A 19,285-nucleotide genomic window follows, 5' to 3' on the forward strand; every position below is an offset into this window, starting at 1 on the left:
ATGCGGAAAGGTGGATTCGATGTACAAGCATATCATAGCTCGCAGAAATATTGAATTATTATACTGGATTCGCTGTATCGCGTATCATCACTTAGAAATAGTATCTACCATTCAACGTAATTCTATCTATGAAAACATGTTAAGCAGATGTATGACCAATTATTATAGTAGACAATCGGTGGAGTATTTTTGGGATCGCATACCTTCGGAAAGGCGAATGCGAATAGCTATGTCTTCTTTTCATCAAACAAAATCTTTCGCAAGGTTTATTTTACCAAAACTTGATGAACAACAGCTGGCTGAATTTATTAATGAGAAAGGTGTCGAATTGATGGTCCTTCTGTTGCGAGATCGTAGTCATGATGAAACATTTGTTTTATCAACTTGGATGTACATCAAAAACATTATGAATGTGAGTCAAATTACAGATCTGGCCGTTTATATGTTACGAAGTGAAGTTGAGAATTTGGAGGATTGGCGTATCGAAAATCGGCTCAATTTGTATTTTGAAATACTGAATAATCTTCCACTTAATTTGAAACTATCGATAATTAGAACTATACTATCCAACAATAACGATGTATTGGTTGAAAGCGTTAATGCTGGATCTGGTTCGTGGAGAACTTTTGAATTCTTATTAGGTATTCTTTCTTGTGTCACTGTTGAGGAAAGAAACGTATTTTGGCATAATTGCTGGCATCTTCTGATTCCTCGCACGCGTTGTAAAGATTTGAAACGAATTATGGACATCTGCTTCGAAAACGAGGACGAGATTGCTCAATTCAAAGAAAACATCATGGCCGGAAATGGAATTTTACGTGATGCCTGTGTCTTCTTATTGGGTCAGCGTTTCTTCGACGAGTTGAATGGGTTGGTGAGTTTTTGTTATCCCGATGTTGGAAAAGCTCGAGATTTCAAACAGTATCTACTTCAATCAGTTCTTCTTGGTGAGAGCTATTGTTCTGGTATCGAATATCTCGGTGTATCTGAAGAATTTAATGAATTCGTCGACGATAGTTATGAAAACGCTGATCTATCAACTGATTTTAAAAATAAATTCATGTCGTTACCGGCCCCGGTGACAGTGAACCTTTAGATTTGTTGGAAATTCTGCAGAATGGATAAGCCGATGCTATTCGTGCCTGGAAAAGTGTTTTTGAACACTTGTTTGTTAATTGAGAATATTTATTCTGTTTATTTGAACTTTACTCGCTTAGCATTAATTATTTTCAACTCATAGGACAATTTGTGATTTAAAAAAGTTTTCTAAATTAAATTTATTTTATTATGATTAAGCGTTATTTATTTTTCGTAATATTATATCTCATTGTTGATATTTTGCTGTAATAAAAAATATTCATATCGCAATATCATTGCCCGATAATTTCTTTAAAACTACCAATCACAATTTGTGGATTGAGAGGAAGGAAGGAGCTGGAGCGGGCGAATAGCGATTTTAAAAAGGAAGAAATAGGCACATGAATTTTTTCTTCGAGAATGTGTTCAGATGGATCCTCTGAGCTACCAGAGAAAAACCGACCCTCCTACCCTTGGAGTCATTTTTTTAAAGGGGCTAATTGATTCCTTTTTCTGCCTAAATTTTTGTTCTTAATTTCAGCAAAACCTTTTTTATTGAATTTTCCAGATTTTTTTATAAAATTTTCTCTCAAGTTAGCCCCAAATTTTAGTAATTTTTTTTGCTTAAATTTTTGTGGATTTCCCTTTGTTTGCAGATTTTTTTGAGGTTTTGAGAGTTTTTTTGGACTTTGACACATGATGGTTTTATTTTGAAATTTTTTGAGGATTTCTCGATTTTTTTCATGTTTCATTTTTTTGAATTCTCATAGATTTTATTCAACAATTTTTCGTGTTTTGTTTGTGTCTAAATTTTTGTGAAGTTTTTGCAATTTTATCTTTAAATTTTGTGGTTTTTTTTTCAATTTTTGCGTTGTTTTTTCCTGAATTTTAGTGCTTTTTACCTTAATTTTTTCGGTGGAGTTTTTCTACTTCTAATTGAATTTTTATTCTGGAATCCTTGTGATTTTTTTTCAGCTTTTGAAATTTTGACAAAACTGTTTTTTGGTTCATTTTGAATTTCGCTCTTGAGTTTTATTCTTAGGGACTTATGATTTTGATTTAAATTTTAAAAGAAGGTCATCAAAGTGGGTTTTCAACATTATTTTTTCAGTATTTTTTTTCTCTCAGATCTTTGCTCTGATTCCTGTTTTGGTCATTTTCTCTCAATTTCAATGATTTTGTCGCATTTTCCCCCCATTTTTCGACATTTTTGATGGAGGATTTTTTTATTTTTGAAGCAAAGTACATTTTTTGTATTCGAATTTTTGAAATGATTTTGAATAAATGGTTAAATTTCGTTTCTCCATGTTTCGGTAGGTATAGACTTCCCCCACTTCTTTCAATTTAGCAATTTTTTCAATAGTTTTAACACGTTTTTCGATTGTGTTTCCGGAATCCAATATTTTTTCTTTTCTTTTTTTTGAATGGGGATGTTGAATCATCATTTAAATGTTAAGATTTTTTATCACAATATAGGCAGCTTATTATACAAAAAAACATCGTTTTCATACTTCTCAAAATACTGAATTTCCAAAACTTTTACCCTCGCTTCGCTAGGGCCCGTTAGCTTTTCTTTTCCCAGTTTTAAATTCTCAAAAAAAATCATAATTCAAATTTTAAAATTTTGAAGCAAACACGAATAATTCGTCACACATACAAACATCGTTTTTGTATCTCTCGAACTTGAAATAATGATTTTAGAGGGCTTTTCCCCTCGCTTTGCTTGGGTCCGTTAGCTTTTCTTTTTCAGATTTTAAATTTTCAAAAAAATAATTATTTGAATTTCAAAATTTTGAAGCAAAATAATAATATTAATATATGTACTAGTAACTCATCACACAAGATAACATAATTTTTTATATCTCCCAAAATACCTTCTCATTTTTGAGAGCTTTCACCCTCGCTTTGCCAGGGCCAGTTTGTTTCTCTTCTCCTTCATTAATAATAAATTCCGAACTTGAAGGAGAAATCTCGCCCACCTACTCCCCCTCTTAAAAAATCCTAAGTGTTCAAAAACTGTCCTGTTAAAAGTTCTGCTAAAATTCCTTTGGCTAAAAACTTGAATGAAAATTTTGAACCTCCCACCTTAAAAAAAATGTTGACACCGCCCCCCGCTCCCCTACACCTCAAAAATTCCATAAGTGCTCGAAAAATGACCTGCTGAAAGTCCTACTAAAAGTCCTTTTTTTTCATTTTGAAATTTTGTTAGACACACTGTTGACGAAGCAATAATTTGTGTATTAAATTTGGAACAGTACGTGCCCGATATTATTTGCTTGCTTGTCGTCGCCTGTTCTTCTCATATTATTAATTCGATCCTTACAATTCTAGGTTCTAACGGAAATGGAAGTTCAACAACACCAAGAAGTGGAAATGACCGAAGTCTTGTCAGAATTGTACGATATCATCCATCCGACTCCGGTACCGCTGAAACAACTATCAGCAATCGCCATTAGCCTACAAATATGGCGCTACAAAGTGAATGAATATCGCATAGGTGGAAAGTTGAAAGAATTTGACCCATGCAGCCTACGAAAAGAAAATACCTGGATGAAAACTATGCTTCCTGATTTACCGTCCACGGTTTACAAGACGATCGAAGAAGTTTTCTCAAGATTTGGGTATTCGATGGAATTTTGGCGAATTGAGCACTATAATGGAGGATTTTGTTATGAATACAGTGGTAAGAACCATGTTTTAGAAGACTTCGATGATTTTTCGTGCGATTATGACGGCTCTATTGATTACGCTAGGACAGCCGAACGTATGATGCGTTGTGAAGGATTCAATTCGAAAATGAAGTTCATAATTGCTTGCATGTATTTCATCGAAGACGATATCAGACGAATTTGGCCGTCTGTATCGAGAAACATGAACTTAGATGTTATTGATTCTTGCAGATGCCCGCAACTGTATTATTGGATTTGCCTTCTCACGAATAAATTAGACCGAATACCAACCTGGACGAATGATGAATTTCTTAATAAAAGAATGTTTGAGACGTGCATGCCTTGTAATAGACCTTCCGTCGAGTATTTTTGGAATCGTGCACCTCTGGAAAAACAAGTACAAAGAGCTGTTGCCCGGCTTAATGGTTATGATTTCATTAGATTCATTTTACCAAAACTGAATGATCAGCAGCTCGATGAATTCGTCAACAACAGAGATGTTCATGACTTGTATTACGTGTTTATAAGTCTACATTGCGATGAATGGGTCGTCCTGAGAACTTGGTACTACATTAGGAACATTATAAAGGAAAGTAATTTTACAAATTTGATCATTCGTATGTTTGCATATGAGTATAAGTTTAATGTAAGAGATGAGTACTTTGACCGGGAAAAGTGGCCATATTTGTGTTGTCAGATATGGAATCATGCACCGCTTAATTTAAAACGATCGGTGATCGTCAAAGTTACTTCATCGGACAGTAGATGGTTCAATGATATCCGTATGGCATCTACTTGTTATTCTGTTTATACTAAGGTAAACGTCGAGTTGTTATTGACTACTCTACAAGATGCATCTTTGAAAGAAAGAAACTTATTCTGGCGTAATTGCTGGGATCGTTTAATCGAAACACTTCTAGGCGAAGATTTGCAACGAGTAATAGAATTGTGCTTTGAGAACGAAGATGAGATCAATCAGTTCAAGCAGAACGTCATTGTTAAAAGCGATGATTTCTTTCAATTGTGTGTAAGATTATTGGAATTTGCGCGTTTAAAAGAATTGAATTCCTTAGTGCGTTTTTGTTGTCCCGAATCGCAAGCAGCGTGTAACTTCAGGGAACAAGTAATGCAATCGGTGTTTCTCGATGGATATTGTCATCTCACTAGTGAGATGGTCCATAATGTCGATGAATTTAATGACTTTGTTAAAGATATTTCTACCAATTTTAAAAATCGGCTCATTTCGTCGCCTTCATTTATGAAGGAGTTAGGGAGCCTTTTATTCAATGAATTTCTAAATGTTTATTCGCATATGATCATCAAATTTATCGACACCCTTGTTACAACAGAAGATACCGTACTGCAAGCCAAAATGAATATGATTGATGCGTTGAAAGAGTATGCGAAGAAGTGTACACCTGAGCGTGGCGATAACTTTCGTGACCCTATGTTCTACTCGATTTTATTGTGGTGCTTGGGAAGTGATGAAAAAGTTGAAGAATTCAAACTAAACTGCGCTTCGTTGTAGAGCCATGATGGCAATAAAAATCAAGTCGGAGAATTTATGATTTTTTATTCTAAATAATTTTAAGTTATTAAGTACTTATGTTATAGGTTTTCTACGCAGGTAGGGTGCCTATGTTGAGAATTTTTATAAGATTTTCGAAGATGTGAAGAGATTTTACTGTTGAGTTATTGTGTATTCAGGCACCTTTTACTAGTAGCTATTTTCGAGTTTCAGGTAGTTAATGATTTTTTGACATACAATTGAATGTTCAGGTGACAAAATCATCAACTGTAACGAATTTTTTTTATAAAACTTGTGGTAGTACAATTATGTTGTTTTGAATGTTGAGTAGGTAATTGATTCGAGCTATTTCAGTCAAATTCAGACCGTTTTTGCTAATTTTATTTTTTTGCTCATTTTTGTTTTCGAAATGGGATTCTATAGGTAGGTACTTTAATGAAGTTTTGAAATTTTTTTTTTTCGAATACTTACCTAATCTGTGACTGGAGTTTCTGTGCTTTCTAATATTTGTATAGAGAATCAATTTTTAACGAATTTTCAAAATTTTCGTTGCTAGGTATTATGGTGAATTGTTTCACAGTTGATTTTATGTACGTTTTCGTTCATTTATTTTCGATTTTTGTTTAATTTATAATCTCAAGCTCTCGGAAAATTTGTTATCTTGAAGAGAAGTTGCATCAGGTTTATTTCATTTTTATTTTTATAAGCTAGGTAGTATTTTTTATGAATTGATTTAGGTACCTATTAAGTATTCTCAACTATTTTGGTTGGGTTGTGAACAATAACTGTATTAGATCATAAATATACCTATTAAAATTAAATTTCTTGAGAAGATGTTTCGAATTTGTGTTTCTGGAATCATTAATTTTTTTTTGACATTTTAGAGCAGGGTGTTGATTTTCTGAAAAGCCCGGAGAAGTTAAGGAATTTCATCACCTTTCCGGAAAAGTCATTGAAATATCAGGGAAATTTGAAATTTATTGTTTCTCCAAAATTAGGGAACTTTATAAAATTACTCATTTAATCGGTAATTATTACGCTCGTGTGTTCTGCCTTTTTGGCCAAAACATTCAAAACATTCTGATTTTTGTCTCATAATTACCAAAAAAGAATTTATGTTTCAGTGGTTTTTTTTAATAAAAATTTCAAGTTTCATTTTTGTGGAAATTTTTAGTAAGTACTAAGTACTTTTGTCAAAAAGTTCTACTTTTATTTACAATTGTGAAAAAGAATCCCAACATTTCCAAAAGGATCTCGATTTTGTCACAGTCTCGTTTCCTGCCTGATAAAAATGTCTGTTTTCTGTTCAGATTTTAAAAAAATATTAAATCTGGAGGAACTTTTTTGGAAAATTTCGGTAGGTATCCCTACATCAAAAATTTATTTTTTTTAGAAATGATGGAAAAAATTCCCATTTTGAGTATTTCCTCAACTTTTAGAAAATTAAATCCTAAGTAGGTAAACCTTGAATTTTTGTTTAACGAAGGTATACTCTTTCCCATGTAATGAAAATTTTCATTCGTCAGATTCTTCTCGGGTCTCAAAGGGTTAACTTTGGCTCTGGAAACCAACATCATCGTTTGAAGGGAATTGAGAGGGACTTATTAATTTCCAAAGTGAACAATGCTCGAATTTTGGGTTTGTTTCAAATATGAAAATCAGATTTTCAATAAATTTGTCATTGCCCATTCACATAACCAGCCCATCTAAGAGCATTAATCCGATCATTTCAATTCTAGGTTCGGATTGATATTGAGCTGCGCCCGAGAAATAGAAATGGCTGAAATATTTCCTGATGTGTATGATATTGTTCATCCGAGTCCGGTATCGCTGGAAGAATTAGCAGCCATGGCCGTTTTCGAGGTCGCTGAATAAGAACGTGAACTGATTCTCTAGGTTCATCCCTCACAGCCCCTCTGTGTCCCAAAAAAGAGGATCAAAATTTTGAAAAATCGCGAATATGAATTTATTTTTTGGGTCCAACCCCTCAATGTACCTCCCCATGCGTGCCCGAATATGAACTTTTTTTCTGCTTACCATTCCTTAAAACTCCCTTACGCTCTCCTAAATAGAATAAAATTTTATTTATTCATTTTTATTTAAATCATAATTATATGGGTGTGGGTAGAAAGTTTGATTCGAATAAAAAATGAAGTGTTATATTTCCTGAGTTTTTGAAATCTCTTGCTTTCGCTTTACTCGACTAGGCCGATTTGCTCTCCTTTTCTGGATTTGAAATTTCTGTAAAGTATTTAAATTCAGAAAAATTAATTTCCAACGTTAAAACCAATGTTTTTTACTGCGGGATTAGACAATTTTTGAAGGTTTTGCCCTCGCTCTGCTCGGTTCACTTTACTTTGTTTTCTGAAATTTTATTTCTAAAAAGTTTTCACTGAAATCTAAACAGTAATAAATCCAGAAAAATCAATTTTGCGAATCAAAAAAAAGAGTTTTTTACCCCTGGGATTTGCTCGAGCTAATATTATACCTTTCTTTTCTAAAATTGAAATTTTTAAAAAGTTTTCATTCATATTAAACCCAGAGAAATAATTTGACACAACAGAAATAACGTTTTTTTGACCTCTCGAATTATAAAATGTCAAAAGCTTTTGCCCTCGCTTCCCACGAGCCAGTTAGAATTTTATTATAGAAAATTTCTTAAGGAAATTTTTATAACCTTCCTCAAATAAATATGTTTTTTATGGAACGACCTTGAAACTCTATTTCCAATACTTTTTTTTTTCAAGTAAAAATTCCCACCATTAATCTCTTCATTTTTGACCAAAAATTTTTCACGTCCTCCCACATTTGTGGTTGCCACAACTTGTACTGAAAATCATTTTTTATGTTTTTTCAAAATTTTGGATGTTGGATTCGATTTTTGGCGTAGGTATTCAAAATTTGCTGATTTTCACGTTGGTACATATAACCTAGAGGAACTTTTTGGAACATTTTGGTATACCTACATCGAAAATTTATTTTTTTTAGAAATTATAGAAGAAATGCCCATTTTGACAGGGTGTCCACAAGCCTGGAAAACCTGGAAAACTCTGGGAATTTGGTGGGTCTGGAAGAGTCAGGGAATTTCGTAATTTTCACTCAAAATCCCTAGAATTTTGAAAAATTGAGCAATTGAAAATTTTGGATAAAAACCTGTGTGGAGAGAAAACATTATTTTTTACTTCTCGAAACACAAATTTTCAAAAGCTTTTGCCCTCGTTTCGCTCGGGCTTGTTTTTTTCTTTTTCGAAAGCAAGATGAAAATTTCTAGATGATAAAAATCAAATTCTAAATCCAAAGAATGCACTCCTTACAGAAAAAACATCGTTTTTATGCATCTCAAAAATACAAATTCACAAGAGCTTTTGCCCTCGTTTGAGCCTGTTCTGTTTTCTTTTTCAAAATCAGCTTCCTTCAACAAAAAATCATTCAAATTCTAAAATTTTAAAAGCCAAAAAAGAACTATTCGTCCTCGCATAAAAAAAACTCGTTTTCGTGTCTCTCGAAATGCAAATTTTCAGAAACTTTCGCCCTCGCTTCACTCTAGCCTGTTCTCTTTTTTTTTCAAAAGTATAACTTCCTTCATCAAAAAAACATCATTCCAATTCTAAAATTTAAAGAGCCAAAAAATAACTCAAGTATTAAAAAATCCCTCGTTTTTGCGCATCTCGAAATGAAAATTTTCGAAAGCTCTCGACCTCGCTTCGCTCGGGCCAATTTGTTTCTCGTTTTAAAATACTTAAACAAATTTCACATTTTGAGACCTTCAAAAATTCAAAAAAGAAAAGAAAAATTTTCATAAGTCATATGAATATTGTATCAATTGGCCAAAATTGATGTTTTTCTACCACATCAATCCACAAATTTTCGTGTTCGATATCCCCCCCCCCCCAAAAAAAAACCTAAAAATAGCTTCTATTTGTCTCGGGTCCGCATAAGCTCTGCTATTTTTTTGTCATTTTCGTACTGGAATAAGTAAAGCGACTTATTCTTATAGTCGGGAGCGCACTTAAAGATAAATTGCACCCCCTCCCCCGGTCGATCCTCCGGGACACCTTTTTTCTTAAAGGGGGAGTCCTAAGGAACATTTCTAGCCCTTGTACTCATAAAAAATTGCCCTATTTACAAAATGGCGGCCATTCTGATTGACAGGTCAGCCGAAATCGCAGATTTTGCGTTCCAACATAGGACTTAAACAAAATTTTTCAAACTGTACAAAGGTAGATCGAAAGATCAAGCAAAAATTTATCACCTGTCAAAATTTCAAGTGCTAAAGTGCGTTTTTCGATTTTTGGTGAATTTTTGAAAATCAAATTTAGGCCGAAAATGAGGGGAAAAATCAAAATTTTACCAAATCGACCAAAAAAGCTGATATTTGGGATACACCCTATTTTCGACATGCCAAATCGATTGGAAACTGTTTCAACCCGTTTTGAGCAGTTCTGGAGCCTCCAGCAGGTTATTGAAACTCGAAATTCCCACAAAATGTCACCAAAGCTGAAATTTATTCTGCAAACTAATTTCAATACGGTACGAAGTCAACTGCAGGGGGATTTCAAGTCGTTTTGGAGCATCCAGCGATTTTTTGAAAATTACTGGAGCCTCCAGTTGATTTTTGAGACTTTAAATTCCCACAAAATTTCACCAAAATGGAGTTGGAAAGCTGAAATTTATTCTGCAAACTAATTTCAATACGGTACGAAGTCAACTGTAGGGGGATTTCAAGTCGTTTTGGAGCATCCAGCGATTTTTTGAAAATTACTGGAGCCTCCAGTGGATTTTTGAGACTTTAAATTTCCTAAAAATTTCATCAAACGGAGATGGAAAGTCAAGATTTATTCTGCAAACTAATTTTAATACGCTACAAAGTCGTCTACTGGTGGATTTCTAGTCGTTTTGGAGCCTCCAGCCACTGTTTAAAGTCTCAAAAATCTACTGGAGGCCCCAGTAATTTTCAAAAAATTGCTGGATGCTCCAAAATGACTCGAAACAGTTAATTAAAGTTTCGCGGTTTTTTTTATCCGAAGAAGTACCTATCCAGTTCGAAGAGAAACTTATAAAAAAAATTACACCCCCCCCCCTTCAAAAAAAGCTTTCTTAATTTAAGTATGGGACAAGTATAAAAAATTGGTAAAGATGGTCTGGAAAACCTGGAAAAGTCAGGGAAAATGATTTGCCAAAAATTGTGGGCACCCTGTTTGAGCATTTCCTCAAATTTCAAAATAAACCTTAACTTTTCTGCTGAACGAACGTATGCTCCTTCCCATATAATGACATTTTTCAATTTTCATCCGTCAGGATCTTCTCAGGTCCTTTGGCTCTGGGACTTATTAATTTCCAAAGTGAACAATGCTTGAATTAGGTTTTTATTTCAAATATTATGAAAATCAGATTTTCAATTTAACTTGTCATTTCCCACTCACATAACCAGCCCATTTCAGAGCATTAATCCGATAATTTCAATTCCAGGTTCGGATTGATATCGAGCTGCTCCCAAGAAGTAGAAATGGCTGAAATATTTCCTGATGTATATGATATTATTCATCCGACTCCGGTATCGCTGAAAGAATTGGCAGCCGTGGCCGTTAGCCTCGGAATATGGCACTGTGAAATCAATAAACATCGCACGAGCGATACATTGAAAGAATTTTGGCCATCCTGCGAATCCATCTCACTGAAAACCATACTTCCTGATTTGCCATCAACGATCGCCGATGTGATTGCGAAATACGTCAGAATACTCGCGCTATCAATACGAAATTGGCTAAACGTTCATCACAATAAAGTGTTTCGTTTTTATTCTAATTCTAAAACCTATATTTTAAATAAGTTCGATGATTTCGTTTTCGACTACAATGGCACCGTTCATCGTGAGAAAACAGCCAAACGTATGATGCATTCTGACAGATTGAGTCAGGCTGAGAAATTCCAAATCGCTTGTTTATATTTTTTCGAAAACAATATTAGACGTCTTTGGCCATCTGTATGCGAAAATATGAATTTGAATGATATCAAGTTTCCCGGAAGACCCGAATTATATTACTGGATTTGCTGTCTCCGGAACGAGTTGGAAAAAGTACCAGTAATAGAGTTTTCCGTCTATGAAACAATGTTGTGCAAATGTATGCCGAATAATAGCAGACAATCGGTGGAGTATTTTTGGGATCGCATACCTCCTGGAAGACGAATGCGGATGGTTGCACACTGTTTTTATCTTGGCAAAAAATCGTTTGTGAGGTTTATTTTACCAAAACTAGACGAAGAACAGCTGGCTGAATTTGTTAATAAGAAAGGCGTTGAATTGATTGAGTCTCTGTTGCACGGTTTTGGACATGAACGAACATTTGTTTTATCAACTTGGATGTACATCAGAAACGTCATGAACGTGAGTCAAATTACAGATCTGGTCGTTAGAATGATGCTAACAGAAGGCAGCGCTTGCGTGAAGTTCGATATGGAAGATTTTCTCTGTACGTGTTTTGAAATATTGAATAATATTCCGCTTGATTTAAAACTAACGATAATTAGAACTATTTTATCCAACCACAACAATGTGTTGGTTGAAACTAGTAGATACTCGTATGCTGGTTGTGGATCGTGGAGAACCATTGAATTCCTATTAGATTTTCTTTCGTGTGTCCCTGTTGAGGAAAGGAACGTATTTTGGCATAGTTACTGGCATCTTCTAATTCCGCGCACACGTTCTAAAGATTTGATACGAATTGTGGACATCTGCTTTGAAAATGAAGACGAGATTATGGAATTCAAAGAAAACATCATGGCCGGAAATGAAAGTGTACGTGATGTCTGTGTCTCATTATGGAATCAGTTTTTTTTCGACGAGTTGAATGGATTCGTAAATTTTTGTTATCCCGATACAGGAAAAGCTCGACGTTTCAAACAGCAACTACTTCAATCAGTTTTTTTCGGTGAAAACTGTTGTTTCAATATCAAATTTCTCGATGTATCTAAAGAAATTAATGAATTCATCGACGATGCTCATGAAAACGCTGATCTATCAACTGATTTCAAAATCCAACTAATGTCATCGCCCGAAATTCAATATCGTTTATCGCAGTACGCTTGTGAAAAAGTTCACAAAGAGCTGATGGAATTTATTGACATATTTGTTCCTAGAGAACAATGTACGCTAATGCAGCAGATAAAAACCTGTATGATTGATGCTGTGAAAGAAAGATTAATTGGAAACAGGGATACGAGTATGCTGAACGACTCTTCTTTCAAAAATTTCTTGTTATGGTGTTTGGGAAGTGAAGATGAGGTTAAAAAATTCCAGTCAGAATGTGTTTCAGAGTTTGAGCAGATGCATAAGTTCAAGAGGCGACGATTAACGTAAAGGAGGGAGAGTGTATTTCGTGTCTGGATAGTGTTTTTGAACACTTGTGTTTGTGAATTGAGAATATTTATTCTGTTCATTTAAACCCTATACTCACTTAGCATTAATTACCTATATTGGCTATATTTTAGTTTATGGCAATTTGTGATTTTTTCAAAACTTGGATTTATATTTTGTTTTCATGATTACTCGTTGCATTTTTATGATTTCTTGTAATAAAAATTCATATTGCAATGTAATGACCGATAATTTCTTTAAAACTGCCAATCGTAATTTTATGGATTGAGTGGTTGTAGTATGGAGATTGGAGAGGCATGATGTGAATATCTACGTATAATAGTCGTGAATGAAAAATCTCGATGATGGAATTTTCTGCAAAGTTTTTCTCATAATGTCGATTAACGATTGATCGATTTGTTGATAAACATGAAAATTCATGTGATGTGAAAGCGTACATAAATTGCTTGAAAATTTTCCGGAGAATCAAGAAGAAAATTTTATTAATATTTGGAATACTTACATATTATTAAAAATGTAGAAATCACTTAGATCATCAAAAATGTTTTCAGGTATGAGTTTTTTGAAATGGAAATAAAGTTTTTTGAAATTTGTTGGAAGTTTGTGAAATTGGTTTCTAAATCTAAATCGCCTCAATGGACATAGTCCGGCATATGACAATAGGAGTAATTGCACCCCCCCCCATCCGATCCTCCGGGACAACTTTTTTCTTGAAGGGGACATCCTAAGGAACATTTTAAAGCAAACTTGCCCAAAAAAAGTTGGCTTTACTTACAAAATGGCGGCCATTTTGATTGACAGGTCAGCCGAAATCGCAGATTTTGCGTTTCAACATAGTACTTGCACGAAATTTTTCAAACTTTACAAAGGTAGATCGAAAGATCATGCAAGAATTTATCACCTGTCAAAATTTCAAGTGCTAAAGTGCGTTTTTCGATTTTTGGTGAATTTTTGAAAATCGAATTTAGGCCAAAAATGAGGGGAAAAAATAAAAATTTTACCAAATTGACCAAGAAAGCTGAAATTTGGGATGCGCTCTATTTTCGACATGCCAAATCAATTGGACACTGTTTCAAACCGTTTTGAGCAGTTCTGGAGCCTCCAGCAGATTATTGAAACTCGAAATTTCATTAAATTGGAGTTGTAAAGCTGAAATTTATTCTAAAAACTAATTTCAATACGCTACGAAGTACTGCAGGTGAATTTCAAGTCGTTTTGGAGCCTCCAGCGACTTTTTGAAAATTCCTGATGCCTCCAGCAGATGTTTGAAACTTTAAATTTTCACAAAATTTCATGAAATGGAGATGGAAAGCTAAAATTTACTCTACACTCCAATTTTAACACCCTCTGAAGACGACTTCAGGTGGATTCAAGTCATTTTAGAGCCTCCAGCGAATTTTTTGAAAATTACTGGAGCCTCCAGCAGATTTTTGAAAATTACTGGAGCCTCCAGCAGATTTTTGAAAATTACTGGAGCCTCCAGCAGATTTTTGAAAATTACTGGAGCCTCCAGCAGATTTTTGAAAATTACTGGAGCCTCCAGCAGATTTTTGAAACTTTAAATTTTCACAAAATTTCATCAAATGGAGATGGAAAGCTAAAATTTACTGTTCACTCCAATTTCAACACCTTCTGAAGACGACTTCAAGTGGATTCAAGTCATTTTAGAGCCTCCAGCGAATTTTTTGAAAATTACTGGAGCCTCCAGCAGATTTTTGAAAATTACTGGAGCCTCCAGCAGATTTTTGAAAATAACTGGAGCCTCCAGCAGATTTTTGAAAATTACTGGAGCCTCCAGCAGATTTTTGAAGCTTTAAATTTTCACAAAATTTCATCAAATGGAGATGGAAAGCTAAAATTTACTGTTCACTCCAATTTCAACACCTTCTGAAGACGACTTCAAGTGGATTCAAGTCATTTTAGAGCCTCCAGCGAATTTTTTGAAAATTACTGGAGCCTCCAGCAGATTTTTGAAAATTACTGGAGCCTCCAGCAGATTTTTGAAACTTTAAATTTTCACCAAATGGAGATGGAAAGCTAAAATTTACTGTTCACTCCAATTTCAACACCCTCTGAAGACGACTTCAAGTGGACTCAAGTCATTTTAGAGCCTCCAGGTACTTTTTTGAAAATTTCTGGAGCCTCCTGTTGCTTTTTGATTTTTGAAATTTCTCCAACATTAATTTATCAAATGGAGTTGGCGAGCTTAAATTTACTTCGCAGACTGCATGGTAGTTTCAAATGGTTTTGAAGCTTCCAGCTACTTTTAGGAAATTTCAATTTTCCAAAAAAAACGCCATACAACCCTTCAAACAGTCGCTGGAGGCTCCAAAACGTCTTGAAATACACCAGCAGTCAACTTCGTGGCGTATTGAAATTAGTGTGCAGAATGAATTTCGACTCTGCATCTCAGTTTGATGGAATTTTGGGGAAATTTCAAGTTTCAAAAATCTACTGGAGGCTCCAGTAATTTTCAAAAAGTCGCTGGAGGCTCCAAAACGACTTGAAATTTACCTGCTGTACTTTGTAGCGTATTGAAATTAATTTTTAGAATAAATTTCAGCTTTACAACTCCAATTTAATGGAATTTTGTGGGAATTTCGAGTTTCAAAAATCTGCTGTATGCTCCAGAACTGTTCAAAACGGATTGAAACAGTTTCCAATCGATTTGGCTTGTCGAAAATAGGGTATATCCGTGTGCTGCGATGTAGTAGTTTTCCACTACAGGCAGCGAGCGCGATCTGTTGGAACTAGTTTCCGAGCCACTTCCGAGTTTTCAGGTGTAATTCGACATTCGTCGTTGATTAGTTCGCATCTACCTAACTGTATACTCGCGATTAGGGATTCGTTTATTTTCTGTATCGTTTGTGTCTAGTGTTTAATTAATTGTGTTTGTAGCTGATTAATTAATACACGTTATTCTGTGCACGTCATCGTGAATTATTATCGAAGTAGTCATCTACCACTGAAGCTTTCCATATCCAGAAAAGTAGATTCTTCAGACCTACACAACGAGGAGTAAGGCATTTATACCTTCTTCTCACCATATTATATAGAAAGTAGCAGTAATTTCATCTAATAGAAGAGGACTCCGTTACCTCTACAAAACTTTTCCAATTTTTACCCAATTCTTCTACGTTTTTCTAAATAAGTAAGTACAAGCTCAGATAAAAAAAAGCACATTTCGAAACTACAACTTGTTCAAATTATCATCAAAATCTACCCAACTCTCAAAATTGACCGGTTTTAAAATTTGATTCAAAAACTTACATTTTGAAAAATTCAATTTCAAAGTTTTCTAAACATGCGATTTTCAAAGTTTCGAAAAATTTGCCTCAAGTTATCAAACAAAGGCCTACTTTTTTGAAATTTCGAGGACACAACTTGAAAATATCTCAAAATATGAGTCACACAATTGCAAAAAATTTATCCCACGTTAAAATAAATTGAAAGAAGAATCGACGTTTAATTTTTTTTCATCGCTTATGTTTTCAAAATTTCTATAATTTCTTTCAAACCGCCTCAGTTAGGTACTCATAAATTGGTGAACAAAAATCGAGGATAATTCAGCCAGATTGTGTAAAAATTGGTGTTGAAATGCCATAAAAATTTATTCAAATTGGCTAAAAATTAACGAAACATTGTAAAAATTGAGAAAAATAGGTACTTACTGTAAAAATGTTCAGTTTTGAAAAAAAAAAATTTTAAAAATTACGAAATTAAAAAAAAGTTGTCTAAAAGTGGAAATTTGGTTAATTATCCAAAAGTTATCAAAAGATCATCATTTTTCATGTTTTCGATGTAGTAGACACTTTGGTTAGGTGAATAATTCGAAATATCGATGACTTTTAATCAGATTTGTTTGAAAATACGGATAGAATGTGTATATTTTCGATTTTGAAAATTTACAATTCAAAATTCAGAAAAAATGAAGTAAAAATCTGAAATTTTCAAGGATCAACAACATTTTTTTTTCTTTTAAATTTGAAAAAACTATTGTTTTGTACGAAAGGTAATTTCTAAATTTGTAGGAGAAAATGAGATATTCAGAAATTTGAATTTTTTTTACACACTTTCCTTCCGAGTTCAGTAATTTTTCTAGATGTAATTTTTTTGGGTTGATGAATTATGGAACTATGCCAGAAGTAAGCTTATAAAATTTTGTACTACTTAAGTACATACAACCGAATTTACAAAAATTCTATAGAGAAATTTTTTCAAATTAGGAAACTGTTTCGAGGAAATTCGGACTAGTCTTCATTTTCGAAATCAATAATGACTTGCACTCTTATTTGTATTTCAAAATGTTACAACCTTATTTTTTCACTCCATCTTTCACATAAGAACATTAGCTATTCACCTAGGTTTTCAATTTAACATGCCGCGTGAAAATTTTTGATGTCTACTCGTTGATAATTGAACTGCTCCAGCCTCAGCACGTTAAATGATTGAATTCAAAGATATAAAATATTTACATTTAGTTTTCTCTCATTATCCAGGTCCACTCATTAAGTATAACCCACTTATCTCAGAGCATTAATCCGATCATTTCGATTCTAGGTTCGAATTGATATCGAGCTGCACCCAAGAAGTAAAAATGGCTGAAATATTTCCTGATGTGTATGATATTGTTCATCCGACTCCGGTATCGCTGAAAGAATTAGCAGCCATGGCCGTTAGCCTCGAAATATGGCGCTGTGAAATCAATAAACATCGAACGAGCGATACATTGAGAAAATTTTGGCCATCCTGCGAATGTGCCTCACTGAAAACCATACTTCCTGATTTACCGTCAACGATCGCTGATATGATTGCGAAATACGTCAGAAAACTCGCGCTCTCAATGCAAAATTGGCTGAACGTTCATTACACTAAAGTGTTTCGTTTTCATTATAATTCTAAAACCTACGTTTTAAATAAGTTCGATGATTTCGTTTGCGACTACAATGGCACCGTTCATCGTGAGAGAACAGCCAAACGTATGATGGATTCTGATAGTTTGAGTCAGGCTGAGAAATTCAAAATCGCTTGCGCGTATTTTTTCGATGACCATATCACACGTATTTGGCCATCTGTCTGCGAAAATATGAATTTGAGTGATATCAACTTTGACGAAAACCCAGAATTATATTACTGGATTAGCTGTTTTAGGAATAAGTCACCAAGAATACCAGGCTATCCATATGGGTCTTTTGTCGATGAAAGAATGTTGAAAAAATGTATGACCAATGGTAGACAATCGCTGGAGTATTTTTGGGATCGCATACCTCCTAGGAGTCGAATGCAAACAGCTGTAGACTGTTTTCATACTAGCACACAGTCTTTTGTGAGGTTTATTTTACCAATACTAGACGAAGTACAGCTGGATGAATTTGTTAATGAGAATGGCGTTGAATTGATGCATGCCCTGTTGCTAGATTCTAGTCACGATGAAACATTTGTTTTATCAACTTGGATATACATCAGAAACATTATGAACTTGAGTAAAATTACAGATCTGGTCGTTAAAATGTTACAAACAGAAGGTAAGGGTTTGGTAGATCCCAGTATTGGGGGTCGCAAACTAAAAAATTGGCTCTATTTGTGTTCTGAAATAGTGAATACTCTTCCACTCGATTTAAAACTAACGATAATTAGAACTATTTTATCCAACAATAATAACAATGTGTTGGTTGAAAGTAGAGATGCTGGTTCTGGATCGTGGAGAACCATTGAAGTCCTATTATATATTCTTTCGTGTGTCCCTGTTGAGGAAAGGAACGTATTTTGGGCATAAATACTGGCATCTTATAATTCCGCGCACACGTTGTAAAGATTTGAAAAGAATTGTGGACATGTGTTTTGAAAATGAAGATGAGATTGTGGAATTCAAAGAAAACATGATGACCGGAAATGAAAGTGTTCGTCGTGTCTGTGTCTCATTATGGAATCGGTGTTTTTTCGACGAGTTGAACGAATTTGTGAATTTTTGTTACCCCGATACAGAAAAAGCTCGTCGTTTCAAACAGCGACTACTTCAATCAGGTTTTTTTGGTGAAAACTGTTGTTTTAATATCAAATTTCTCTATGTATCTAAAGAATTTAATGAATTCATCGACGATGCTCATGAAAATGCTGATCTATCGACTATGTCGTCGCCCATAGTTCAATTTCGTTTATCGCAATACGCTTGTGAAAAAGTTCACAAAGAGCTGATAGAATTTATTGACATGTTTGTTCCTACGGAACAAAGTACACTAATGCAGCGGATAAAAACCCGTATGATTAATGCTGTGAAAGGAAAATTGATTGCCAACACTGGCAGCAGGGATAAGAGGAATTTATGTAGCTGGTTTAACGAATCTTCTTTCAAAAGGTTTTTGTTATGGTGTTTGGGAAGTGAATATAAGGTTGAAAAATTCCAGCTGGAGTGTTTTTCAGAGTTTGAGCGGAGGCGCTTTGACAGGAGGTCACGGAAGTTTTTTAATTTTATTGTTTTTAAAATTTATGATGAATTTGTTTTTTGATGAATTAATGATTACTCGTTGCTTATTTTTCATGATAGTATATTGTATACCTAATTACCTAAGTATCTCATTGATTTTTTTTGTAATAAAAATTAATGCGGCAATTTTAATATGTCTTTCTTTGAAACCA

At 34.2% G+C, this 19,285-nt stretch overlaps 3 protein-coding genes across 4 annotated transcripts in view; all 3 read left to right on the plus strand.

The window, feature by feature from the left end:
• The window catches only part of LOC135848430 (uncharacterized), a 96,895-nt gene that overhangs the window by 6,200 nt on the left and 71,410 nt on the right, over window positions 1–19,285 (plus strand). The gene's annotated exons all lie outside the window — the stretch shown is intronic.
• LOC135848307 (uncharacterized) lies at window positions 3,619–6,117 on the plus strand. Its single transcript, XM_065368195.1, has 2 exons — window positions 3,619–3,760; window positions 3,978–6,117. The coding sequence occupies exon 2, from the start codon at window positions 4,069–4,071 to the stop codon at window positions 5,272–5,274; it is 1,206 nt and encodes a 401-aa protein (XP_065224267.1). The 5' UTR covers window positions 3,619–3,760; window positions 3,978–4,068; the 3' UTR covers window positions 5,275–6,117.
• Window positions 15,300–19,265, plus strand: LOC135848308 (uncharacterized). Of its 2 annotated transcripts, none has more exons than XM_065368196.1 (2): window positions 15,300–15,667; window positions 17,210–19,265. In XM_065368196.1, the coding sequence occupies exon 2, from the start codon at window positions 17,247–17,249 to the stop codon at window positions 18,423–18,425; it is 1,179 nt and encodes a 392-aa protein (XP_065224268.1). In that variant the 5' UTR covers window positions 15,300–15,667; window positions 17,210–17,246; the 3' UTR covers window positions 18,426–19,265. The 2 variants fall into 2 exon arrangements, with proteins under 2 accessions (XP_065224268.1, XP_065224269.1); XM_065368197.1 differs by lacking the exon at window positions 15,300–15,667 and adding an exon at window positions 15,677–15,800.

Source organism: Planococcus citri, chromosome 5 (genome assembly GCF_950023065.1).
Source record: "Planococcus citri chromosome 5, ihPlaCitr1.1, whole genome shotgun sequence".
NCBI lineage: Eukaryota > Metazoa > Arthropoda > Insecta > Hemiptera > Pseudococcidae > Planococcus > Planococcus citri.

Coding starts and splice junctions, on each gene's coding strand:
- LOC135848307 (XM_065368195.1), top strand. CDS start 4,069: ATGTTTGAGACGTGCATGCCTTGTAATAGACCTTCCGTCGAGTATTTT.
- LOC135848308 (XM_065368196.1), top strand. CDS start 17,247: ATGGCTGAAATATTTCCTGATGTGTATGATATTGTTCATCCGACTCCG.